This window comes from Taeniopygia guttata, chromosome 31 (genome assembly GCF_048771995.1).
Source record: "Taeniopygia guttata chromosome 31, bTaeGut7.mat, whole genome shotgun sequence".
Lineage (NCBI taxonomy): Eukaryota > Metazoa > Chordata > Aves > Passeriformes > Estrildidae > Taeniopygia > Taeniopygia guttata.
This window is the reverse complement of record NC_133056.1, coordinates 1,230,130-1,256,998: the sequence shown is the minus strand read 5'-3', so window position 1 is coordinate 1,256,998 and position 26,869 is coordinate 1,230,130. Positions and strand designations below refer to the sequence as shown.

The 26,869-nt window shown below is 59.0% G+C and overlaps 1 protein-coding gene across 1 annotated transcript in view; it reads left to right on the top strand.

Annotated features, from left to right (window-relative positions):
* BBS1 (Bardet-Biedl syndrome 1) overlaps positions 1–26,694 on the top strand; it is a 30,508-nt gene extending 3,814 nt beyond the window's left edge. Inside the window, exons 6-14 of the mRNA XM_072920161.1 lie at positions 4,093–4,131; positions 6,560–6,632; positions 9,435–9,563; positions 14,019–14,125; positions 17,513–17,633; positions 19,201–19,374; positions 22,682–22,751; positions 23,952–24,115; positions 26,568–26,694. Coding sequence (XP_072776262.1) covers positions 4,093–4,131; positions 6,560–6,632; positions 9,435–9,563; positions 14,019–14,125; positions 17,513–17,633; positions 19,201–19,374; positions 22,682–22,751; positions 23,952–24,094 — 856 coding nt within the window. The 3' untranslated portion in view covers positions 24,095–24,115; positions 26,568–26,694. The remainder of the gene's footprint in view (positions 1–4,092; positions 4,132–6,559; positions 6,633–9,434; positions 9,564–14,018; positions 14,126–17,512; positions 17,634–19,200; positions 19,375–22,681; positions 22,752–23,951; positions 24,116–26,567) is intronic.
* Positions 26,695–26,869: the final 175 nt, after the last annotated feature.

The following is a 26,869-nucleotide window of genomic DNA, read 5'->3' as shown; positions in this document are numbered from 1 at the left end:
GTGGGGGAATTTTGCATCCTGGGAGGGAATTTTGGGTCTTTGGGGGAATTTTTGTGTCCCTAGGGGAGAATTTTGTGTCTGTGGGGGGAATTTTGGATTTTTTGAGGGAATTTTGGGTCCTTGGGGGGGAATTTTGGGTCCTTGGGGTGAATTTTGAGTCCCTGAGGGGAATTTTTGGATCTTTTAGGAGAATTTTGGGTCCTTGGGGGGGAATTTTTGGGTCCTTGTGGGGGAATTTTGCATCCTGGGAGGAAATTTTGGGTCTTTGGGGGAATTTTTGGGTCCCTGGGGAGAATTTTGGGTCCCGAGAGAGAATTTTTGGGTCCTTGGGGGAGAATTTTGTGTCTCTGGGGGGAATTTTGGTTTTTTTGAGGGAATTTTGGGTTCTTCAGGGGATTTTTTGGGTCCTTGGAGTGAATTTTGAGTCCCTGAGGGGAATTTTTGGATCTTTTAGGAGAATTTTGGGTCTTTGGGGGAATTTTTGTGTCCCTAGGGGAGAATTTTGTGTCTGTGGGGGGAATTTTGGGGTTTTTGAGGGAATTTTGGGTCCTTCAGGGGAATTTTTGGGTCCTTGTGGGGGAATTTTGCATCCTGGGAGGGAATTTTGGGTCTTTGATGGGAAATTTTGGGTCTTTGGGGGAATTTTTTGGGTCCCTGGGGAGAATTTTGGACTTTGGGGAGAATTTTTGGGTCCCTGAGGGAGAATTTTGGGTTTTTTGAGGGAATTTTGGGTCTTTGGGGGAGAATTTTTGGGTCCCTGGGGAGAATTTTGGACTTTGGGGAGAATTTTTGGGTCCCTGAGGGGAATTTTTGGATCTTTTAGGAGAATTTTGGGTCCTTGGGGTGAATTTTGAGTCCCTGAGGGGAATTTTTGGATCTTTTAAGAGAATTTTGGGTCCTTGGGGGGGAATTTTGCATCCTGGGAGGGAATTTTGGGTCTTTGGGGGGAAATTTTGGGTCTTTGGGGGAGAATTTTTGGGTCCCTAGGGGAGAATTTTGAGTCCCTGAGGGGAATTTTTGGATCTTTTAGGAGAATTTTGGGTCCTTGGGGGAGATTTTTTGGGTCCTTGTGGGGGAATTTTGCATCCTGGGAGGGAATTTTGGGTCTTTGGGGGAATTTTTGTGTCCCTGAGGGGGAATTTTGGGTCCCTGAGGGGAATTTTTGGGTCCCTGAGGGGGAATTTTTGGGTCCTTGTGGGGAAATTTTGCATCCTGGGAGGGAATTTTGGGTCTTTGGGGGGAAATTTTCTGTCTTTGGGGGAATTTTTGTGTCCCTAGAGGAGAATTTTGTGCCTGTGGGGGGAATTTTGGGTTTTTTGAGGGAATTTTGGGTCCTTCAGGGGAATTTTTGGATTTTTTAGGAGAATTTTGGGTCCTTGTGGGGGAATTTTGCACCCTGGGAGGGAATTTTGGGTCCCTGGTGGGGAGAATTTCGGACTTTGGGGAGAATTTTTGGGTCCTTGGGGTGAATTTTGAGTCCCTGAGGGGAATTTTTGGATCTTTTAGGAGAATTTTGGGTCCTTGGGGGGGAATTTTTGGGTCCCTGAGGGGAAATTTTGGGTCTTTGAGGGAAATTTTTGGGTCCCTGGGGAGAATTTTGGACTTTGGGGAGAATTTTTGGGTCCTTGGGGTGAATTTTGAGTCCCTGTGGGGATTTTTTGGATCTTTTAGGAGAATTTTGGGTCCTTGGGGGGGAATTTTTGGGTCCCTGAGGGGGAATTTTGGGTCCTGGGAGGGAATTTTGGGTCTTTGGGGGGAAATTTTGGGTCTTTGGGGGAATTTTTGTGTCCCTAGGGGAGAATTTTGTGTCTGTGGGGGGAATTTTGGGTTTTTTGAGGGAATTTTGGGTCCTTCAGGGGAATTTTTGGATTTTTTAGGAGAATTTTGGGTCCCTGAGGGGAATTTTGGATCTTTTAGGAGAATTTTGGGTCCTTGGGGGGGGAATTTTTGGGTCCTTGTGGGGGAATTTTGGGTCCCGAGAGGGAATTTTTGGATCTTTTAGGAGAATTTTGGGTCCTTCAGGGGAATTTTTGGGTCCTTGGGGTGAATTTTGAGTCCCTGAGGGGAATTTTTGGGTTTTTTAGGAGAATTTTGGGTCCTTGGAGGGAAATTTTTGGGTCCTTGTCGGGGAATTTTGCATCCTGGGAGGGAATTTTGGGTCTTTGGGGGGAAATTTTGGGTCTTGGGGGAAATTTTTGGGTCCCTGTGGAGAATTTTGGACTTTGGGGAGAATTTTTGGGTCCCTGAGGGGGAATTTTTGGATCTTTTAGGAGAATTTTGGGTCCTTCAGGGGAATTTTTGGGTCCTTGGGGTGAATTTTGAGTCCCTGAGGGGAATTTTTGGATCTTTTAGGAGAATTTTTGGGTCCTTGGGGGAGAATTTTTGTGTCTCTGGGGGGAATTTTTGGATTTTTTGAGGGAATTTTTGGGTCCTTCAGGGGAATTTTTGGGTCCTTGGGGTGAATTTTGAGTCCCTGAGGGGAATTTTTGGATCTTTTAGGAGAATTTTGGGTCCTTGGGGTGAATTTTGAGTCCCTGAGGGGAATTTTTGGATTTTTTGAGGGAATTTTGGGTCCTTGGGGGGGGAATTTTGCATCCTGGAGGGAATTTTGGGTCTTTGGGGGGAAATTTTGGGTCCTTGGGGGGGAATTTTTGGGTCCTTGGGGAGAATTTTGGACTTTGGGGGAATTTTTGTGTCCCTAGAGGAGAATTTTGTGTCTGTGGGGGGAATTTTGGGTTTTTTGAGGGAATTTTGGGTCCTTCAGGGGAATTTTTGGGTCCCTGAGGGTGAATTTTGAGTCCCTGAGGGGAATTTTTGGATCTTTTAGGAGAATTTTGGGTCCTTGGGGGGGAATTTTTGGGTCCTTGGGGTGAATTTTGAGTCCCTGAGGGGAATTTTTGGATCTTTTAGGAGAATTTTGGGTCCTTGGGGGGGAATTTTTGGGTCCTTGGGGTGAATTTTAAGTCCCTGAGGGGAATTTTTGGGTCTTTTAGGAGAATTTTGGGTCCTTCAGGGGAATTTTTGGGTCCCTGAGGGGGATTTTTGAGTCCCTGAGGGGAATTTTTGGGTCTTGGGGGAATTTTTGGGTCCCTGGGGAGAATTTTGGACTTTGGGGAGAATTTTTGTGTCCCTAGGGGAGAATTTTGTGTCTGTGGGGGGAATTTTTGGATTTTTTGAGGGAATTTTGGGTCCTTCAGGGGAATTTTTGGGTCCCTGAGGTTGAATTTTGGGTCCCTGAGGGGAATTTTTGGGTCTTTTAGGAGAATTTTTGGGTCCCTGAGGGGGAATTTTGCATCCTGGGAGGGAATTCTGGGTCTTTGGGGGGAAATTTTGGGTCTTTGGGGAAGAATTTTTGGGTCCCTGGGGAGAATTTTGGTCTTTGGGGAGAATTTTTGGGTCCCTGAGGGGGAATTTTGGGTCCCGAGAGGGAATTTTTGGGTCCCTGAGGGGGAATTTTGGGTCCTTGGGGTGAATTTTGAGTCCCTGAGGGGAATTTTTGGATCTTTTAGGAGAATTTTGGGTCCTTGGTGTGAATTTTGAGTCCCTGAGGGGAATTTTTGGATCTTTTAGGAGAATTTTGGGTCCTTCAGGGGAATTTTTGGGTCCTTGGGGAGAATTTTGTGTCTGTGGGGGGAATTTTGGGTCTTTGGGGGAATTTTTGTGTCCCTAGGGTAGAATTTTGTGTCTGTGGGGGGAATTTTTGGATTTTTTGAGGGAATTTTGAGTCCTTGGGGGGGAATTTTTGGGTCCTTGGGGTGAATTTTGAGTCCCTGAGGGGAATTTTTGGGTCTTTTAGGAGAATTTTGGGTCTTGGTGGAAATTTTTGGGTCCCTGGGGAGAATTTTGGACTTTGGGGAGAATTTTTGGGTCCCTGAGGGGGAATTTTGGGTCCTGGGAGGGAATTTTTGGATCTTTCAGGAGAATTTTGGGTCCTGGGAGGGAATTTTTGGGTCCCTGGGTGGCACCCAAAATCTGAATCACTTTGTGGGGGGCCCCAAAAAATTCTGTGTGAGTTTGGGGGGGGCATTTTGGGTTTTTTTGGGGTGGGGGGGGCACCCTGAGCCCCCCTGAGCGGATTTTGGGGGGTCCCAGGGACAAGGCCGAGGTGCCCCTGACGGCGCAGTCGCTGCGGTGAGTGGGGGGCTCCGGGGATTTGGGGGGGTCTGGGGGGTCCCAGGGGGGTTTGGGGGGGTCTGGGGGGTCCCAGGGGAGTTTGGGGGTCCCCATGGGGGTTTGGGGGGGGTATGAGGAGGTTTGGGGGGGTCTGGGGGGCTCTTGGGTGGTCCCTGGGGTGTCCCAGAGGGATTTGGGGGGTCTCTGTGGGGTTTGGGGGGGGTCCCAGGGGGGTTTGGGGGGTCCCAGGGGGGTTTGGGGGGTCCCAGGGGGATCTGGGGGTGTCCTCGTGGGGTTTGGGGGGGGTTCATGTGGGATTTGGGGGGGTCCCAGATGGTTTGGGGGGTCCCTGGGGTGTCTGGGGGGTTCCTATGGGATCTGGGGGTCCCCAGGGGGATCTGGGGGGGCTCAGGGGGGTTTGGGGGGTCCCAGGGGGGTCTGGGGGGTCTCTGTGGGGTTTGGGGGGGTTCATGTGGGATTTGGGGGGGTCCCAGGGGTACTTGGGGGGGTCCCAGGGGGGTTTGGGGGTCCCAGGGGGATCCGGGGGGTCTGGGGGGGATCTGGGTGGTCCCTGGGGGTGTCCCAGGGGGATCTGGGGGGGTTCATGTGGGATTTGGGGGGGTCCCAGAGGGGTTGTGGGGTCCCAGGGGGTTGGGGGGGGTCCCAGAGGGGTTTGGGGGTCCCAGGGGTACTTGGGGGGTCCCCATGGGGTTTGGGGGGGGTATGAGGAGGTTTGGGGGGGTCTGGGGGGCTCTTGGGTGGTCCCTGGGGGGGTCTCTGTGGGGTTTGGGGGTCCCAGGGGGGTTTGGGGGGTCCCCATGGGATCTGGGAGGTCCCTGGGGGATTTGGGGGGTCCCTGGGGTGTCTGGGGGGTGTCTCTGTGGGGTTTGGGTGGTGTTCATGTGGGATTTGGGGGGTCCCAGGGGGGTTGGGGGGTCCCCATGGGGTTTGGGGGGGGTATGAGGAGGTTTGGGGGGGTCTGGGGGGATCTGGGGGGTCCCTGGGGGTGTCCCAGGGGAATCTGGGGGGGTCCCAGGGGGGTTTGGGGGGGTCCCAGGGGGTTTGGGGGTCCCAGGGGTGTCTGGGGGGTCCCCAGGGGATCTGGGGGGGCTCAGGGGGTTTGGGGGGTCCCAGGGGGTCTGGGGGGGGTCCCAGGGGGTTTGGGGGTCTCCATGGGGGTTTGGGGGGTCCCAGATGATTTGGGGGGGGTCCCTGGGGTGTCTGGGGGGGCTCAGGGGGGTCTGGGAGGTCCCAGGGGGGTTTGGGGGGTCCCTGGGGTGTCTGGGGGGTGTCCCTGTGGGGTTTGGGGGTCCCAGGGGTATTTGGGGGGTCCCCATGGGGTTTGGGGGGTCCCAGGGGGATCTGGGGGTGGTCCCAGGGGGGGTTTGGGGGGTCCCAGGGGGATCTGGGTGGTCCCTGGGGGGTCCCAGAGGGATTTGGGGGGTCTCTGTGGGGTTTGGGGGGGTCCCAGGGGGGTTTGGGGTGTCCCCATGGGGTTTGGGGGGGGTCCCAGGGGGGTCTGGGGTGTCTCTGTGGGGTCTGGGGGGTCCCCATGGGGGTTTGGGGGGGCTCAGGGGGTCTGGGGGGCTCTTGGGTGGTCCCTGGGGGGGGTCCCAGGGGGTTTGCGGGGGGTCTCTGTGGGGTTTGGGGGGTCCCAGGGGGATCTGGGGGGTCCCAGATGGTTTGGGGGGTCCCTGGGGTGTCTGGGGGGGGGGTCTCTGTGGGGTTTGGGGGTCCCAGGGGTACTTGGGGGGTCCCAGGGGGGTTTGGGGTGTCCCCATGGGGTTTGGGGGGGGTATGAGGAGGTTTGGGGGGGTCTGGGGGGCTTTTGGGTGGTCCCTGGGGGGGTCTCTGTGGGGTTTGGGGGGGTTCATGTGGGATTTGGGGGGGTCCCAGAGGGGTTGGGGGGTCCCTGGGGTGTCTGGGGGGTGTCCCTGTGGGGTTTGGGGGGTCCCAGGGGGATCTGGGTGGTCCCTGGGGGTGTCCCAGGGGGATTTGGGGTGTCCCTGTGGGGTTTGGGGGTCCCAGGGGGGTTTGGGGGGTCCCAGGGGGATCTGGGGGGGTCTCTGTGGGGTTTGGGGTGGTTCATATGGGATTTGGGGGGTCCCAGATGGTTTGGGGGGTCCCTGGGGTGTCTGGGGGGTGTCTCTGTGGGGCTTGCCGGTCCCAGGGGATCTGGGGGGGCTCAGGGGGGATCTGGGGGGTCCCAGGGGGGTTTGGGGGTCCCAGGGGTACTTGGGGGGTCCCAGGGGGGTCTGGGGGTGCTCAGGGGGATCTGGGGGGTCCCCATGGGGTCTGGGGGGTCCCAGGGGGATTTGGGGGGTCCCCATGGGGTGTCTGAGGGGGTCTCTGTGGGGTTTGGGGGGTCCCAGGGGGGTCTGGGGGGTCTGGGGGGGCTCAGGGGGGGTCCCAGGGGGTCCCATGGGTGCCCCCCGTGCCCCCCCAGGCTGTTGGCGCTGCCCCCCCACGAGCTCGGCCCCTTCGTGGCGCTGCACAAGGGGCGACCCCTGCAGAGACAGGTGGGTGGCACCTGTGTCACCTGTGTCACCTGTGTCACCTGTGTCACCTGTGTCACCTCTTGTGTGTCACCTGTGTCACCTGTGTCACCTGTGTGTCACCTGTGTCACCTCCTGTGTCACCTGTGTCACACCTGTGTCACCTGTGTGTCACCTCCTGTGTCACCTGTGTCACCTGTGTGTCACCTGTGTCACCTGTGTGTCACCTGTGTCACCTGTGTGTCACCTGTGTGTCACCTGTGTCACCTCTGTGTGTCACCTGTGTCACCTGTGTCACCTGTGTGTCACCTGTGTCACCTGTGTCACCTGTGTCACCTGTGTGTCACCTGTGTGTCACCTGTGTCACCTCCTGTGTGTCACCTGTGTCACCTGTGTCACCTCCTCTGTGTCACCTGTGTCACCTTCTGTGTCACCTGTGTCACCTTCTGTGTGTCACCTGTGTCACCTGTGTGTCACCTGTGTCACCTGTGTCACCTCCTGTGTGTCACCTGTGTCACCTCCTGTGTCACCTGTGTGTCACCTGTGTGTCACCTGTGTCACCTGTGTCACCTCCTGTGTGTCACCTGTGTCACCTGTGTCACCTGTGTGTCACCTGTGTCACCTGTGTGTCACCTGTGTCACCTGTGTCACCTGTGTCACCTGTGTGTCACCTGTGTCACCTGTGTCACCTGTGTCACCTGTGTGTCACCTCCTGTGTCACCTGTGTCACCTGTGTGTCACCTGTGTCACCTGTGTCACCTCCTGTGTCACCTGTGTCACCTGTGTCACCTGTGTGTCACCTGTGTCATCTGTATGTCACCTGAGTGTCACCTGTGTGTCACCTGTGTCACCTCCTGTGTGTCACCTGTGTCACCTGTGTCACCTGTGTCACCTGTGTCACCTGTGTGTCACCTGTGTCACCTGTGTGTCACCTGTGTCACCTGTGTCACCTGTGTCACCTCCTGTGTGTCACCTGTGTCACCTGTGTCACCTGTGTCACCTGTGTCACCTGTGTCACCTGTGTCACCTGTGTGTCACCTGTGTCACCTGTGTCACCTGTGTGTCACCTGTGTGTCACCTGTGTCACCTCCTGTGTGTCACCTGTGTCACCTGTGTCACCTGTGTCACCTCTGTCACCTGTGTGTCACCTGTGTGTCACCTGTGTCACCTGTGTCACCTGTGTCACACCTGTGTCACCTGTGTCACCTGAGTGTCACCTGTGTGTCACCTGTGTGTCACCTGTGTCACCTGTGTCACCTCCTGTGTCACCTGTGTCACCTCCTGTGTGTCACCTGTGTGTCACCTGTGTCACCTGTGTCACCTGTGTCACCTGTGTCACCTGTGTCACTTCCTGTGTGTCACCTGTGTCACCTGTGTCACCTGTGTCACCTGTGTCATCCCTGTGTCACCTCCTGTGTGTCACCTGTGTCACCTTCTGTGTCACCTGTGTGTCACCTGTGTCACCTGTATCACCTGTGTGTCACCTGTGTCACCTGTATCACCTGTGTGTCACCTGTGTCACCTGTGTGTCACCTGTGTCACCTGTGTCACCTCTGTGTCACCTGTGTCACCTCCTGTGTGTCACCTGTGTCACCTGTGTCACCTTCTGTGTGTCACCTGTGTCACCTGTGTCACCTGTGTCACCTGTGTCACCTGTGTCACCTCCTGTGTGTCACCTGTGTCACCTGTGTCACCTGTGTCACCTTCTGTGTGTCACCTGTGTGTGTCACCTGTGTCACCTCCTGTATGTCACCTGTGTCACCTGTGTCACCTGTGTGTCACCTGTTTCACCTCCTGTGTCACCTGTGTGTCACCTGTGTCACCTGTGTGTCACCTCCTGTGTGTCACCTGTGTCACCTGTGTCACCTGTGTGTCACCTGTGTCACCTGTGTGTCACCTTCTGTGTCACCTGTGTCACCTCCTGTGTGTCACCTGTGTCACACCTGTGTCACCTGTGTCACCTCCTGTGTCATCCCTGTGTCACCTGTGTGTCACCTGTGTGTCACCTGTGTGTCACCTGTGTCACCTGTGTGTCACCTGTGTGCCACCTGTGTGTCACCTGTGTCACCTGTGTGTCACCTGTGTGTCACCTGTGTGTCACCTGTGTCACCTCCTGTGTGTCACCTGTGTGTCACCTGTGTCACCTGTGTCACCTCCTGTGTGTCACCTGTGTGTCACCTGTGTCACCTGTGTCACCTGTGTCACCTGTGTCACCTGTGTGTCACCTGTGTCACCTGTGTCACCTCTGTGTCACCTGTGTGTCACCTCTGTGTCACCTGTGTCACCTGTGTGTCACCTGTGTGTCACCTGTGTGTCACCTGTGTCACCTGTGTCACCTGTGTCACCTCCTGTGTGTCACCTGTGTGTCACCTGTGTGTCACCTGTGTCACCTGTGTGTCACCTGTGTCACCTGTGTCACCTCTGTGTCACCTGTGTGTCACCTCTGTGTCACCTGTGTCACCTGTGTGTCACCTGTGTCACCTCCTGTGTCACCTGTGTGTCACCTGTGTGTCACCTGTGTCACCTGTCACCTGTGTCACCTGTGTGTCACCTGTGTCATCTGTGTCACCTGTGGCACCTGTGTGGCACCTGTGTCACCTGTGTCACCTGTCACCTGTGTCACCTGTGTGTCACCTGTGTGTCACCTGTGTCACCTGTGTGTCACCTGTGGCACCTGTGTGTCACCTGTGTCACCTGTCTCACCTGTGTGTCACCTGTGTGTCACCTGTGTGTCACCTGTGGCACCTGTGTGTCACCTGTGTGTCACCTGTGTCACCTGTGTCACCTGTGTCACCTGTGTCACCTGTCCCCCCTGTGTGTCCCCAGGCGGTGGTGACGTGTCTGGGGGCGCTGCCCCGGGGTGGCCCCGAGGGGACCCCCGAGTGTCCCGTGCTGGGCACCGAGAGCGGCGACGTGCTGGTGCTGGACCCCGAGGCCTTCACCGTCACCTGCCAGGTGGGACCCCAAATACACCTGGGGAACCCCAAATACACCTGGGGGACACCAAAATACACCTGGGACACCCCAAAATACACCCAGGGAACACCAAAATACACCTGGGACACCCCGAAATGTACCTGGGGAACCCCGAAATGGACCTGGGGAACACCAAAATGTACCTGGGACACCTCGAAATACAACCAGGGAACACCAAAATACACCTGGGGAACACCAAAATACACCTGGGGAACCCCAAAATCTGCCTGGGGAACCCAAAATGGAACTGGGGAACCCCAAAATACACCTGGGGAACACCAAAATCTGCCAAGGGCACCCCAAAACTGCCCGGGAAACCCCAAAATGTGCCTGGGGAACCCAAAATGGACCTGGGGAACCCCGAAATACAACCAGGGAACACCAAAATACACCTGGGACACCCCAAAATACACCTGGGACACCCCAGAATATACCTGGGGCACCCCAAAATCTGCCTGGGGAACCCCAAAATGTCCCTGGGACACCCCAAAATACAACCAGGGAACATCAAAATACACCTGGGAACCCCAAAATGGACCTGGGACACTCCGAAATACACCTGGGGAACCCCGAAATACACCTGGGGCACCCCAAAATCTGCCTGGGGAACCCTAAAATACACCTGGGGAACCCCAAAATACACCTGGGGAACCTCAAAATCTGCCCGGGGAACCCCAAAATGTGCCTGGGACACCCCAAAATGGACCTGGGGGACCCCGAAATCTGCCTGGGAACCCCAAAATACACCCAGGGAACACCAAAATGTGCCTGGGGAACCCCAAAATGTACATGGGGAGCCCCGAAATCTGCCTGAGATACCCCAAAATACATATGGGACACCCCAAAATGGACCTGGGACACCCCAAAATGGACCTGGGACACCCCAAAAATGGACCTGGGGAGCCCCGAAATACACCTGGGATACCCCAAAATGGACCTGGGACACCTCAAAATGGACCTGGGGAACACCAAAATACAGCTGGGACACCCCAAAATACACCTGGGGAACCCCAAAATGTGCCTGGGACACCCCGAAATGGACCTGGGGAACCCCAAAATGGACCTGGGATACCCCCAAAATGTACCTGGGACACCCCGAAATGGACCTGGGGAACCCCAAAATGTACCTGGGACATCCCAAAATACATCTGGGACACCCCAAAATACACCTGGGGAACCCAAAATGGACCTGGGACACCCTGAAATGGACCTGGGGCACACCAAAATACACCTGGGGAACCCAAAATACACCTGGGGAACACCAAAATGTACCTGGGGAACCCAAAATGGACCTGGGACACCCCAAAATGGACCTGGGACACCCCAAAATGGACCTGGGGAACCCCAAAATGGACCTGGGACACCCCAAAATGGACCTGGGGAACCCAAAATACAGCTGGGACACCCCAAAATGGACCTGGGGAACCCCAAAATGGACCTGGGGAACCCCAAAATCCACCCAGGGAACACCAAAATACACCTGGGACACCCTGAAATGGATCTGGGACACCCCAAAATGGACCTGGGGAACCCCGAAATGGACCTGGGGAACACCAAAATGTACCTGGGACACACCAAAATACACCTGGGACACCCCAAAATACACCTGGGGAACCCCAAAATCTGCCTGGGACACCCCGAAATACACCTGGGGAACCCCGAAATGTACCTGGGACACCCCAAAATGTGACTGGGACACCCCAAAATACACCTGGGGAACCCCAAAATGTGCCTGGGACACCCCAAAATCTGCCTGGGGAACACCAAAATACACCTGGGACACCCCGAAATGGACCTGGGGAACACCAAAATGGACCTGGGACACCCCAAAATGGACCTGGGGAACCCAAAATGGACCTGGGACACCTCAAAATACAACCAGGGAACACCAAAATACACCTGGGATGCCCCAAAATACACCCAGGGAACACCAAAATACAGCTGGGACACCCCAAAATGGACCCGGGGAGCCCAGAAATGGACCTGGGACACCCCGAAATGGACCTGGAGAACCCCGAAATACACCTGGGACACCCCAAAATCTGCCTGGGGAACCCCAAAATACACCTGGGGAACCCCAAAATGGACCTGGGGAACCCCAAAATACACCTGGGACGCCCCAAAATACAGCTGGGACACCCCGAAATGGACCTGGGACACCCCAAAATGGACCTGGGGAACCCCAAAATACACCTGGGATACCCCAAAATACACCTGGGGAACACCAAAATACACCTGGGACAACCCAAAATGGACCTGGGGAACCCAAAATGTGCCTGGGATACCCCAAAATGGACCTGGGACACCCCAAAATGGACCTGGGGAACCCCAAAATGGACCTGGGACACCCCAAAATGGACCTGGGGAACCCAAAATACAGCTGGGACACCCCAAAATGTGCCTGGGGGACACCAAAATGGACCTGGGGAACCCAAAATGGACCTGGGACACCCCGAAATGGACCTGGGGAGCCCCGAAATGGACCTGGGGAGCCCAAATTACAGCTGGGACACCCCAAAATATACCTGGGACACCCCGAAATACACCTGGGACACCCCAAAATGGACCTGGGACACCCCAAAATGGACCTGGGGAACCCCAAAATACAGCTGGGAACACCAAAATGTACCTGGGACACCCCGAAATGTGCCTGGGACACCCCAAAATGGACCTGGGGAACCCAAAATGGACCTGGGACACCCCGAAATGGACCTGGGGAGCCCAAAATACACCTGGCGAACCCAAAATACATATGGGATACCCCAAAATGTGCCTGGGACACCCCAAAACTGCCCGGGGAACCCCGAAATGGACCTGGGGAACACCAAAATCTGCCTGGGGAACACCAAAATACAGCTGGGACACCCCAAAATGGACCTGGGGAACCCCGAAATACAGCTGGGACACCCCGAAATGGACCTGGGACACCCCAAAATGGACCTGGGGAACCCCAAAATGGACCTGGGGAACCCCAAAATGGACCTGGGGAACCCCGAAATGGACCTGGGACACCCCAAAATGTGCCTGGGGAACCCTGAAATGGACCTGGGACACCCCAAAATGGACCTGGGACACGCCAAAATGGACATGGGGAACCCCGAAATACACCTGGGATACCCCAAAATACAGCTGGGATACCCCAAAATGTGCCTGGGGAACCCCGAAATACACCTGGGGAACCCAAAAATACACCTGGATACCCCAAAATGGACCTGGGGACACCCCAAAATGGACCTGGGATACCCCAAAATGGACCTGGGACACCCCAAAATGGACCTGAGGAACACCAAAATGGACCTGGGACACCCCAAAATACACCTGGGGAATCCTGAAATGGACCTAGGGAACCCCAAAATACACCTGGGGAACCCCAAAATGGACCTGGGACACCCCAAAATGGACCTGGGGAACCCTGAAATACAGCTGGGGAACCCAAAATACAGCTGAGATACCCCAAAATGGACCTGGGACACCTCAAAATACACCTGGGGAACCCCAAAATGTGCCTGGGGAACCCCGAAATACACCTGGGGAACCCCAAAATCTGCCTGGGACACCCCGAAATACACCCGGGGAACACCAAAATGGACCTGGGGAACACCAAAATACACCTGAGACACCCCAAAATGGACCTGGGGAACACCAAAATGGACCTGGGGAACCCCAAAATACACCTGGGGAACCCCAAATACACCTGGGACACCCCAAAATGGACCTGGGACATCCCAAAATGTGCCTGGGGAACACCAAAATACACCTGGGAACCCCAAAATACACCTGGGGCACCCCAAAATTGATCTGGGACACCTCAAAATACAACCAGGGAACACCAAAATGGACCTGGGGAACACCAAAATACAGCTGTGGAACACCAAAATGCACCTGGGGAACACCAAAATACACCTGGATACCCCAAAATGGGACCTGGGACACCCCAAAATGGACCTGGGACACCCCAAAATGTGCCTGGGACACCCCAAAATGGACCTGGGGAACCCCAAAATACACCTGGGGAACACCAAAATCTGCCTGGGAACCCCAAAATGGACCTGGGACACCCCAAAATGGACCTGGGGAACCCCAAAATACACCTGGGACACCCCAAAACCCATCCGGGACACCCCAAAACCCACCTGGGGATCCCCAAAATTCACCTTGGATACCCCCAAACCTCTTTGGATGCTCCCAGACCCATCCTGACCTTGCCAGGACCTTCTTGGAAGCCCCCTGGGTCCCCCTGACCCTTTTGGGGTGCCCCTGACCCTTTTGGGGTCCCCCTGACCCTTTTGGGGTGCCCCCAGGGCTGGGTGCCCCCTGACCCTTTTGGGGTGCCCCTGACCCTTTTGGGGTGCCCCTGACCCTTTTGGGGTCCCCCAGGGCTGGGTGCCCCCTGACCCTTTTGGGGTCCCCCTGACCCTTTTGGGGTGCCCCCAGGGCTGGGTGCCATCGCCCCCCGCGTTCGTGGTGCCCCGTGGCCCCGGGGACGGGCGGTGCCGCCTGGGGGTGGCGTGCAGGGATGGGACCCTGAGGGGGCTCAGCCGGTGAGTTTGGGGGTCCTGGGGGCTCCTGGAGGGTCCTGGGAGGGTTTGAAGGGGTTTTGGGGGGGTTTGGGGGGGTCCTGGGTGGGATTTGGGGTATTTTGGGGGTGTCCTGGGGGGGTTTTAGGGGGTCTGGGGTGCAGGGACGGGACCCTGCGGGGGCTGAGCCGGTGAGTTTGGGGGTCCTGGGGGGGGCCTGGGGGGGTTTGGGGGGACCTGGGAGGGTTTGGGGGGTCCTGGGAGGGTTTGGAGGGGGTTTTGGGGGGGTTTGGGGGGGTTTGGGGGTGTCCTGGGGGGGTTTTAGGGGGTCTGGGGTGCAGGGACGGGACCCTGCGGGGGCTGAGCCGGTGAGTTTGGGGGTCCTGGGGGGTCCTGGGGGGTCCTGGGAGGGTTTGAAGGGGGTTTGGGGGAGTTTTGGGGGGGTTTGGGGGTGTCCTGGGGGGGATTTGGAGAGGTTTGGCGTGCAGGGACGGGACCCTGAGGGGGCTGAGCCGGTGAGTTTGGGGGTCCTGGGGGAATTTGGGGGGTCCTGGGGGGGTTTGGGGGGTCCTGGGAGGATTTGGAGGGGGTTTTTGGGGGGGTTGGGGGGGTTTGGGGGTGTTCTGGGGGGGTTTTAGGGGGTCTGGGGTGCAGGGACGGGACCCTGAGGGGGCTGAGCCGGTGAGTTTGGGGGTCCTGGGGGGTTTTGGGGTATTTTGGGGGGTCCTGGGTGGGATTTGGGGTATTTTGGGGGGGTCCTGTGGGATTTGGGGTGCAGGGACGGGACCCTGAGGGGGCTGAGCCGGAGAGTTTGGGGGGTTTGGGGGTCCTGGGGTGTCCTGGGGGGGTTTGGGGGGTCCTGGGGGGGATTTGGGGTATTTTGGGGGGGTCCTGGGGGATTTGGGGTGCAGGGACAGGACCCTGTGGGGGCTGAGCTGGTGAGTTTGGGGGTCCTGGGGGGGTTTGGGGGTCCTGGGGGGGTTTGGGGGGTCCTGGGAGGGTTTGGAGGGGGTTTTGGGGAAGTTTTGGGGGGGTTTGGGGGTGTCCTGGGGGGGTTTTAGGGGGTCTGGGGTGCAGGGATGGGAGTTTGGGGGTCCTGGGGGGGTCTGGAGGGGGTTTTGGGGGAGTTTTGGGGGGTTTGGGGGTGTCCTGGGTGGGATTTGGGGTATTTTGGGGGGGTCCTGGGGGATTTGGGGTGCAGGGACGGGACCCTGCGGGGGCTGAGCCGGAGAGTTTGGGGGTCCTGGGGGGTCCTGGGGGGTCCTGGGGGGTCCTGGGAGGGTTTTGGGGAGTTTTGGGGGGGTTTGGGGGTGCCCTGGGGGGGATTTGGGGCATTTTGGGGGGATCTGGAGAGGTTTGGCGTGCAGGGATGGGACCCTGCGGGGGCTGAGCCGGTGAGTTTGGGGGTCCTGGGGGGTCCTGGGGGGTCCTGGGGGGGGTCTGGGGGGTCCTGGGGGGGTTTGGGGGGTCCTGGGAGGGTGTGAAGGGGGTTTGGGGGGGTTTTGGGGGTGTCCTGGGGGGGTTTTAGGGGGTCTGGGGTGCAGGGATGGGACCCTGAGGGGGCTCAGCCGGTGAGTTTGGGGGTCCTGGGGGGATTTGGGGGGTCCTGGGAGGGTTTGAAGGGGATTTTGGGGAGTTTTGGGGGGGTTTTGGGGAGTTTTGGGGGGGTTTGGGGGTGTCCTGGGGGGATCTGGAGAGGTCTGGGGTGCAGGGACGGGACCCTGTGGGGGCTGAGCTGGTGAGTTTGGGGGTCCTGGGGGGTCCTGGGGGGTCCTGGGGGGGTTTGGAGGGGGTTTGGGGGAGTTTTGGGGGGGTTGGGGGGAGTTTTTGGGGGGTTTGGGGGTGTCCTGGGGGGGTTTTAGGGGATTTGGGGTGCAGGGACGGGACCCTGCGGGGGCTGAGCCGGTGAGTTTGGGGGTCCTGGGGGGATTTGGGGGGTCCTGGGAGGGTTTGGGGGGTCCTGGGAGGGGTTTGGAGGGGCTTTGGGGGGATTGGAGGGGGTTTTGGGGGGGTCCTGGGGGATTTGGGGTGCAGGGATGGGACCCTGAGAGGGCTGAGCCGGTGAGTTTGGGGGTCCTGGGGGGGTTTGGGGGGTCCTGGGGGGGTTGGGGGGAGTTTTGGGGGGGTTTGGGGGGTCCTGGGAGGGTTTGGAGGGGCTTTGGGGGAGTTTTGGGGGGGTTTGGAGGGGTTTTGGGGGGGTTTGGGGGTGTCCTGGGTGGGATTTGGGGTATTTTGGGGGGGTCCTGGGGGGGATTTGGGGTGCAGGGATGGGACCCTGAGAGGGCTGAGCCGGTGAGTTTGGGGGTCCTGGGGGGTCCTGGGGGGTCCTGGGGGGGTTTGGGGGGTCCTGGGTGGGATTTGGGGGGTCCTGGGAGGGTTTGGAGGGGGTTTGGGGGGAGTTTTGGGGGGGTTTGGGGGTGTCCTGGGGGGGTTTATGGAGATTTTTGGGGGTTATTTTGGGGGTTTTTGGGGTTATTTTGGGTTATTTTGGGGTGGGTTATGGAGATTTTTGGGGTTATTTTGGGGGTTTTTGGTGGCTTAATGAAGGTTTTTGGGGGTTATTTTTGGGGGTTTATGGAGATTTTTTGGGGTTATTTTGGGTTTTTTGGGGTGGGTTAATGGAGGTTTTTGGGGGTTATTTTGGGGTGGGTTAATGAAGGTTTTTGGGGTTTTTTTTGGGGTGGGTTAAGGAGGTTTTTGGGGGTTATTTTGGGTTATTTTGGGGTGGGTTAATGGAAGTTTTTGGGGGTTATTTTGGGGTGGGTTATGGAGGTTTTTGGGGGTTATTTGGGGTTTTTTGGGGTGGGTTAATGGAGGTTTTTGGGGTTATTTTGGTTTTTTTTGGGGTGGGTTATGGAAGTTTTTGGGGTTATTTTGGGGTGGGTTAATGGAGGTTTTTGGGGGTTATTTTGGGTTTATTTTGGGGTGGGTTATGGAGGTTTTTGGGGGTTATTTGGGGTGGGTTAATGGAGATTTTTGGGGGTTATTTTGGGGTGGGTTAATGGAGATTTTTGGGGGTTATTTTGGGGTGGGTTAATGGAGGTTTTTGGGGGTTATTTTGGGGTATTTTGGGGTGGGTTAATGGAGGTTTTTGGGGGTTATTTTGGGTTATTTTGGGGTGGGTTAATGGAGGTTTTTGGGGGTTATTTTGGGGGGTTTATGGAGATTTTTGGGGGTTATTTTGGGGGTTTTTGGGGTGGGTTAATGGAGGTTTTTGGGGGTTATTTTGGGGTGGGTTATGGGGGTTTTTGGGGTGGGTTAATGGAGGTTTTTGGGGATTATTTTGGGTTATTTTGGGGTGGGTTATGGAGGTTTTTGGGGGTTTTTGGTGGGTTAATGGAGGTTTTTGGGGGTTATTTTGGGGTTTTTTGGGGTTTTTTGGGGGGATTATGGAGGTTTTTGGGCCCCCAGGTCCCGGGAGCACGGCAGGATTTTGGGGGTGCTGGGGTCGCGCCCCGTGGGGCTGATCCCACAGGATTGGGGGCTCCTGGCTGCCACGGCCGACGGGACCCTGCAGGCCTTCAGCGCCCAGGTGACCCCAAAACCCCCAAAATCCCCCAAAATCCCCCAAAATCCCCCCAAATCTGCCTTCAGCGCCCAGGTGACCCCAAAACCCCCAAAATCCCCCCAAAATCCCCCCAAAATCCCCCCAAATCCCCCCAAACCTGCCCTCAGACTGCCCCAGGTGACCCCAAATCCCCCAAAATCCCCCCAAATCCCCCAAACCTGCCCTCAGACTGCCCCAGGTGACCCCAAACCCCCCAAAATCCCCCCAAAATCCCCCCAAATCCCCCCAAACCTGCCCTCAGACTGCCCCAGGTGACCCCAAATCCCCCCAAATCCCCCCAAAATCCCCCCAAATCCCCCCAAACCTGCCCTCAGACTGCCCCGGGTGACCCCAAATCCCCCCCAAACCTGCTCATATCCCACTCTGAGCCCCCCCAAATCCCTCTGAGACCCACAAATACCCCCCAGATCCCTCTGGGATTCCCCAAATCCCCCAAAACCCCTCTGGGACCCCCAAATCTCCTCCCCAAATCCCTCTGGGACCCCCCAAACCCCTCAGGGATCCTCCCAAACCCCTCCAGGACCCCCCCAAATCCCTCAGGGACCCCCCCAAATCCCTCTGGGACCCCCAAACTCCCCCCCAAACCCCTCAGGGACCCCCCCAAACCCCTCTGGGACCCCCAAATCTCCCCCCCAGACCCCTCTGGGACCCCCCCAAACCCCTCAGGGATCCCCCCAAACCCCTCCAGGACCCCCCCAAATCCCTCTGGGACCCCCCCAAATCCCTCTGGGACCCCCAAATCTCCCCCCAAACCCCTCAGGGACCCCCCCAAACCCCTCTGAGACCCCCCCAAACCCCTCTGGGACCGCCTCAAACCCCTCTGGGACCCCCAAATCTCCCCCCCAAATCCCTCTGGGACCCCCCCAAACCTCGCTGGGACCCTCAAACTCTCCCTCAGACCCTTCTGGGATTCCCCAAATCCCCCCCAAACCCCTCTGGGACCCCCAAATCTCCCCCCAAACCCCTCCAGGACCCCCCCAAATCCCTCTGGGACCCCCCCAAATCCCTCTGGGACCCCCCAAACCCCTCTGGGACCTCCCCAAACCCCTCAGGGACCCTCAAACTCTCCCTCAGACCCTTCTGGGATTCCCCAAATCCCCCCTAAACCCCTCTGGGACCCCCAAATCTCCCCCCAAACCCCTCAGGGACCCCCCAAACCCCTCAGGGACCCCCAAATCCCCTCACCCCAAACCCCTCTGGGACCCCCCCAAACCCCTCTGGGATTCCCCAAATCTCCCCCCAAACCCCTCAAGGACCCCCAAATCCCCCTCAAACCCCTCTGGGACCCCCAAATCTCCCCCCAAACCCCTCAGGGACCCCCCCAAACCCCTCAGGGACCCTCAAACTCTCCCTCAGACCCTTCTGGGACCCCCAAATCTCCCCCCAAACCCCTCCAGGAGCCCCCCAAACCCCTCTGGGACCCTCAAATCTCCCCACCAAATCCCTCAGGGACCCCCCCAAACCCCTCAGGGACCCCCCCAAACCCCTCAGGGACCCCCTTTTTCCCCTCCTGACCCTTTTTTCCCCCCAGGGCCGCCGGCTCTGGACCCTGCGGCTACCGGGACCCATCTCGGGGCTGGCGGGGGCGGCGCTGCCCGGGAGGGGTCTGGGGGCTGCCCTGGTGGCCTTGGGGACCCCCCCGGGACCCTCGGGGGAGCTGCGGCTCTACCGGGGCAGGACCCTGCTCTGCACCCTGAAAACGCAGGTGGGGACCCCCAAAAAACCCCAAAAAACCCCCAAAATCCTCCCAAAATACCCCAAAATATCCCCAAATTCCACCCCGGGAGCCTCAAAACGCAGCTGGGGACCCCCAAAACCCCCCAAAATCCTCCAAAAATACCCCAAATTCCACCCTGGGAGCCTCAAAATGCAGCTGGAGACCCCCAAAAACCCCCAAAATACCCCAAAAATAACCCAAAATATCCCCAAATTCCACCCTGGGAGCCTCAAAACGCAGCTGGGGACCCCAAAAACCCCCCAAAATCTTCCTCAAATATCCCCAAATTCCACCCTGGGAGCCTCAAAATGCAGCTGGGGACCCCCAAAAAAACCCCAAAATGCTCCTCAAATACCCCAAAATATCCCCAAATTCCACCCTGGGAGCCACAAAACGCAGCTAGGTACCCCCAAAAAACTCCTCAAATATCCTAAAATATCAGGATCCCCAAAAAACCCCCAAAATCCTCCCAAAATACCCCAAAATATCCCCAAATTCCACCCTGGGAGCCTCAAAATGCAGCTGGGGACCCCCAAAAAACCCCCAAAATGCTCCCAAAATACCCCAAAATACCCCAAATTCCACCCTGGGAGCCTCAAAACGCAGCTGGAGACCCCCAAAAAACCCCAAAATGCTCCTCAAATATCCCAAAATATCTTCTAATCTCACCCTGGAACTCTGAAATCTTCCGGGACCCCAAAAAACCCCCAAAATCCTCCCAAAAATCCCCAAAATCCTCCCAAAAATCCCCAAAATCCTCCCAAAAAAACCCCAAAATCCTCCCAAAATACCCCAAAATATCCCCAAATTCCACCCTGGGAGCCACAAAACGCAGCTGGGGACCCCCAAAAACCCCCAAAATCCTCCCAAAATACCCCAAATTCCACCCTGGGAGCCTCAAAACGCAGCTGGGGACCCCCAAAAAACTCCTCAAATATCCTAAAATATCAGGATCCCCAAAAAACCCCCAAAATCCTCCCAAAATACCCCAAAATATCCCCAAATTCCACCTCGGGAGCCTCAAAAAGCAGCTGGGGACCCCCAAAAACCCCCAAAATACCCCAAAAAACCCCAAAATCCTCCAAAAATACCCCAAAATATCCTCAAATTCTACCCTGGGAGCCTCAAAACGCAGCTGGGGACCCCCAAAAACCCCCAAAATCCTCCCAAAATACCCCAAAATATCCCCAAATTCCACCCTGGGAGCCTCAAAATGCAGCTGGGGACCCCCAAAAACCCCCAAAATACCCCAAATTCCACCCTGGGAGCCTCAAAACGCAGCTGGAGACACCCAAAAACCCCCAAAAATACCCCAAAATACCCCAAATTCCACCCTGGGAGCCTCAAAATGCAGCTGGGGACCCCCAAAAACCCCCAAAATACCCCAAAAATCCCCCAAAATGCTCCTCAAATATCCCAAAATATCTCCTAATCTCACCCTGGAACTCTGAAACCTTTTGGGATCCCCAAAAACCCCCCAAAATACCCCAAAAATACCCCAAATTCCACCCTGGGAGCCTCAAAACGCAGCTGGGGACCCCCAAAAACCCCCAAAATCCTCCCAAAATACCCCAAATTCCACCCTGGGAGCCTCAAAACGCAGCTGGGGACCCCCAAAAAACTCCTCAAATATCCTAAAATATCAGGATCCCCAAAAAACCCCCAAAATCCTCCCAAAATACCCCAAAATATCCCCAAATTCCACCTCGGGAGCCTCAAAAAGCAGCTGGGGACCCCCAAAAACCCCCAAAATACCCCAAAAAACCCCAAAATCCTCCAAAAATACCCCAAAATATCCTCAAATTCTACCCTGGGAGCCTCAAAACGCAGCTGGGGACCCCCAAAAACCCCCAAAATCCTCCCAAAATACCCCAAAATATCCCCAAATTCCACCCTGGGAGCCTCAAAATGCAGCTGGGGACCCCCAAAAACCCCCAAAATACCCCAAATTCCACCCTGGGAGCCTCAAAACGCAGCTGGAGACACCCAAAAACCCCCAAAAATACCCCAAAATACCCCAAATTCCACCCTGGGAGCCTCAAAATGCAGCTGGGGACCCCCAAAAACCCCCAAAATACCCCAAAAATCCCCCAAAATGCTCCTCAAATATCCCAAAATATCTCCTAATCTCACCCTGGAACTCTGAAACCTTTTGGGATCCCCAAAAACCCCCCAAAATACCCCAAAAATACCCCAAATTCCACCCTGGGAGCCTCAAAACGCAGCTGGGGACCCCCAAAAAACCCCCAAAATATCCCCAAATTCCACCCTCACCTTTGGGTGCCCCCCACCCACTCTTTGGGTGCCCCCCCCCCCCATGTATTTAGGTACCCCCGCTCACCCCTGGGTGCCCCCCCACCCCATATTTGGGTGCCCTCCTCCCAAATTTGAGCACCCCCCTTTACCATTGGGTGCCCCCCTCCCACCCTTGGGTGCCCCTCTCCATATTTGGGTGCCCCTCCTTCACCCCTGGGTGCCCCCCCCCTGTATTTGGGTGCCCCCTCTCCCACCCCAGGGTGCCCCTCTCCATATTTGGGTGCCCCCCGTTCACCCCTGGGTGCCCCCCCCGTGTATTTGGGTGCCCCCACCTCATCCTTGGGTGCCCCCCTCCCACCCCAGGGTGCCCCCCCCCTGTATTTAGGTGCCCCCCACCCACCCCAGGGTGCCCCTCTCCATATTTGGGTGCCCCCGCTCACCCCAGGGTGCCCCACCCCATATTTGGGTGCCCCCCTTCACCCCTGGGTGCCCCTCCCCTGTATCTGGGTGTCCCCCACCCACCCCAGGGTGCCTCCCCGGTATCTGGGTGCCCCCCCTCACCCATGGGTGCCCCTCCCGTGTATCTGGGTGCCCCCCACCCACCCCAGGGTGCCCCCCACCCACCCTTGGGTGCCCCCCTCATACACCTGGGTGCCCCTCCCCTGTATTTAGGTGCCCCCCACCCACCCCAGGGTGTCCCTCTCCATATTTGGGTGCCCCCCCTTCACCCCTGGGTGCCCCCCCCTCATCCTTGGGTGTCCCCCCCGTGTATTTCAGTGCCCCCACCTCATCTTTGGGTGCCCCCCACCCACCCCAGGGTGCCCCCACCTCATCTTTGGGTGCCCCCCACCCACCCCAGGGTGCCCCCACCTCATCCTTGGGTGTCCCCCACCCACCCTTGGGTGCCCCCCTGATACACCTGGGTGCCCCCCCCCTGTATTTAGGTGCCCCCCACCCACCCCAGGGTGCCTCCCCGGTATCTGGGTGCCCCCCGTCACCCATGGGTGCCTCCCCCACCCATGGGTGCCCCTCCCCACAGGAGGTGGTGACCGGGCTGTGCTTTGGGCGCTACGGGCGGGAGGAGAACACGCTGCTGTGCACCGGCCGCGGTGGGCACGGGGGGCACCCATGGGTGGGGGGGGGTCCCAGGGGTGGGGGGGGCACCGGGAGGGGCACCCAAGGGTGGGGGGGGGTCCCAGGGGTGGGGGGTGCACCCAAGGGTGGGGAGGGGTCCCAGGGGTGGGCACCCAAGGGTGGGGAGGGGTCTCAGGTTTGGGGGGCATCGGGGGGGTTGGGGGGGCACCCAAGGGTGGGGAGGGGTCCCAGATGTGGGGGGGGCACCGGGAGGGGCACCCAAGGGTGGGGAGGGGTCTCAAGTGTGGGGGGGGCACCGGGAGGGGCACCCAAGGGTGGGGAGGGGTCCCAGGGGTGGGGGGGGGCACCGGGAGGGGCACCCAGGGGTGGGGAGGGGTCCCAGGGGTGGGGGGGGCACCGGGAGGGGCACCCAAGGGTGGGGAGGGGTCCCAGGTGTGGGGGGGGCACCGGGAGGGGCACCCAAGGGTGGGGAGGGGCACCCAAGGGTGGGGGGGGCACCCAAGGGTGGGGAGGGGTCCCAGGTGTGGGGGGGGCACCGGGAGGGGCACCCAAGGGTGGGGAGGGGTCCCAGGGGTGGGGGGGGCACCGGGAGGGGCACCCAAGGGTGGGGAGGGGTCCCAGGGGTGGGGGGGCACTGGGGGGCACCCAAGGGTGGGGGGGGGTCCCAGGTTTGGGGGGCATTGGGGGGGTTGGGGGGGCACCCAAGGGTGGGGAGGAGTCGGGAGGGGGTGGGGGAGGGGTCCCAAATTGGGGGGGTTTCAAAATGGGGGGGGAGTCCCAAATTGAGGGGGGGGGTCCCAAAATGAGGGGGGGTCCCAAATTGAGGGGGGGGTCCCAAATTGAGGGGGGGGGTCCCAGATTGAGGGGGGGTCCTAGAATGAGGGGGGGGGTCCCAAATTGGGGGGGTCCCAAAATGAGGGGGGGGTCCCAAATTGAGGGGGGGGTCCCAAAATGAGGGGGGGGGTCCTAAAATGGGAAGAGGTCCCATGGGTGGGTTTGGGGGGGGGAGGGTCCCAAATTGAGGGGGGGGTCTAAATTGAGGGGGGGGTCCCAAATTGAGGGGGGGTCCCATGGGTGAGAAGGTCCCAAATTAGGGGAGGGGGTGGGGGCACTTATGGGGGGAGGGGGGGGTCCCAAATTTTGGGGGGGGGTCCCAGAATGAGGGGGGGGGTCCCAAATTTGGGGGGGGGTCGCTGAGTCCTCCGCGCCGCCAGGGGGCGCCCTGTCGATCCGGATGCTGCGGCGCCGCGCGGATTTGGGGGGGGGTCGCGGGGCTGGGGGGGGGGAGACCCCCCCCGCGCCCCTCCCCCGCCTGCCCCTCCCCCCCGCACGCGGCTCTTCGTGGATCGGGCCCTGAGGGAGCGCGAGGACGCCCCCCGTGAGTGGGGGAGGGGCGGGGGGGCTTTTGGGGGGGGGGGGTTGGGGTCTGGGGTCTCCATGGGGGGGAGATTTGGGGTCTGGGGTCTTCATGGGGGGGTCAGGGGTCCTTTTGGGGGGGGGGTTGTGGGGTGGGGGGGCACCCTTGGGTGGGGGATTTGGGGTCTGGGGTCCTCTGGGGGGCGAGATTTGGGGTCTGGGGTCTTCATGGGGGGGTTATGGGATGGGGGGGCACCCTTGGGGGGGGATTTGGGGTCTGGGGTCCTTTGGTGGGGAGATTTTGGGTCTGGGGTCCTTTTGGGGGGGGTTATGGGGCGGGGGGGCAGCCATGGAGGGGGGATTTGGGGTCTGGGGTCCTCTGGGGGGGGATTTGGGGTCTGGGGTCTTCATGGGGTGGAGATTTGGGGTCTGGGGTCTTCATGGGGGGGAGATTTGGGGTCTGGGGTCTTCATGGGGGGGGCTATGGGGTGGGGGGGCACCCTTGGGTGGGGGATTTGGGGTCTGGGGTCTTCATGGGGGGGGAGATTTGGGGTCTGGGGTCCTCTGGGGGGGAGATTTGGGGTCTGGGGTCTTCATGGGGGGGAGATTTGGGGTCTGGGGTCTTCATGGGGGGGGTTATGGGGTGGGGGGGCACCCTTGGGGGGGGATTTGGGGTCTGGGGTCTTCATGGGGGGGGTCTGGGGTCCTTTTGGGGGGGGTTATGGGGTGGGGGGTCTTCATGGGGGGGGTTATGGGGTGAGGGGGCACCCTTGGAGGGGGGATTTGGGGTCTGGGGTCTTCATGGGGGGGGATTTGGGGTCTGGGGTCCTTTGTGGGGGGATATGGGGTGGGTGGATTTGGGGTGTGGGGTCTTCATGGGGGGGTATGGGGTGGGGGGGCACCCATGGAGGGGGGATTTGGGGTCTGGGGTCCTTTGGGGGGGAGATTTGGGGTGGGTGGATTTGGGGTCTGGGGTCCTTTGGGGGGTGTTGTGGGGTGGGGGGGCACCCTTGGGGGGGGATTTGGGGTCTGGGGTCTTCATGGGGGGGGTATGGGGTGGGTGGATTTGGGGTCTGGGGTCCTTTTGGGGGGAGATTTGGGGTCTTCATGGGGGGGTTATGGGGTTGGGGGGGCACCCTTGGGGGGGGATTTGGGGTCTGGGGTCCGTTGGGGGGGGATTTGGGGTCTGGGGTCCTTTGTGGGGGGAGATTTGGGGTCTGGGGTCTTCATGGGGGGAGATTTGGGGTCTGGGGTCTTCATGGGGGGGGTTATGGGGTGGGGGGGCACCCTTGGGGGGAGATTTGGGGTCTGGGGTCTTCATGGGGGGAGATTTGGGGTCTGGGGTCTTCATGGGGGGGTTATGGGGTGGGGGGGCACCCTTAGGGGGGGATTTGGGGTCTGGGGTCCTCTGGGGGGAGATTTGGGGTCCTTTTGAGGGGGGTTATGGGGTGGGGGGACACCCTTGGGGGGGGGGATTTGGGGTCTGGGGTCTTCATGGGGGGGGATTTGAGGTCTGGGGTCCTTTGGGGGGGGGATTTGGGGTCTGGGGTCCGTTTGGGGGGGGTTGTGGGGATGGGGGGGCACCCATGGAGGGGAGATTTGGGGTCTGGGGTCCTTTGGGGAGCGAGATTTGGGGTCTGGGGTCTTCATGGGGGGGTCTGGGGTCATTTTGGGGGTGAGATTTGGGGTCTGGGGTCTTCATGGGGGGGGTTATGGGGTGGGGGGGCACCCATGGGGGGGGGATTTGGGGTCTGGGGTCTTCATGAGGGATCTGGGGTCCTTTGGGGGGGTATGGGGTGGGTGGATTTGGGGTCTGGGGTCCTTTGGGGGGTGAGATTTGGGGTCTGGGGTCTTCATGGGGGGGAGATTTGGGGTCTGGGGTCCTTTGAGGGGGGTTGTGGGGTGAGGGGGCACCCTTGGGTGGGGATTTGGGGTCTGGGGTCTTCATGGGGGGGGATTTGGGGTCTGGGGTCTTCATGGGGGGGAGATTTGGGGTCTGGGGTCTTCATGGGGGGGTCTGGGGTCCTTTTGGGGGGGGTTGTGGGTTGGGGGGGGCACCCATGGAGGGGGGATTTGGGGTCTGGGGTCCTTTGTGGGGGGTATGGGGTGGGTGGATTTGGGGTCTGGGGTCTTCATGGGGGGGTCTGGGGTCCTTTTGGGGGGGGTTGTGGGGTGGGGGGGCACCCATGGAGGGGGGATTTGGGGTCTGGGGTCTTCATGGGGGGGGATTTGGGGTCTGGGGTCTTCATGGGGGGGGTTATGGGGTGGGGGGGCACCCTTGGGTGGGGGATTTGGGGTCTGGGGTCTCCATGGGTGGGGGGAGCAGCTTTGGGACATTTGGGGACTCCCCCCCCCCTTTAAGGGGTTATGGGGTATCCTTGGGGGGGGGATTTGGGGTTTGGGGGTGGGGGTCTCCCCGAATTTGGGGGTGGGGTGCCCGCAGCACCCATGGGTGCCCCCCTGCCCCCCCCCAGGCATGCACGGGCGCTTCCAGCAGGATTTGGGGGGGCTGCGCTTGGGGGCTGCGCGGGGCCTGGCCCGAGCCCTGGGGGGGGGCGCCGCCCCCAAATTTGGGGACCCCCCCCTCACCCTGACGGCCACCGTGAGTCTGGGGGGGACCCCCAAAAAAATGGGGGGGCTGGGAGGGGGGGGGGTCCTAAAATTGGGGGTGTTGGGGGAGGGTAAATGTTCCTTTATAGGGAATTTGGGGGTCCCTGTGGGATTTGGGGGTCCCCGGGGGGAAACTTGGGGGTCCCCGGGGGGAAATTTGGGGCTC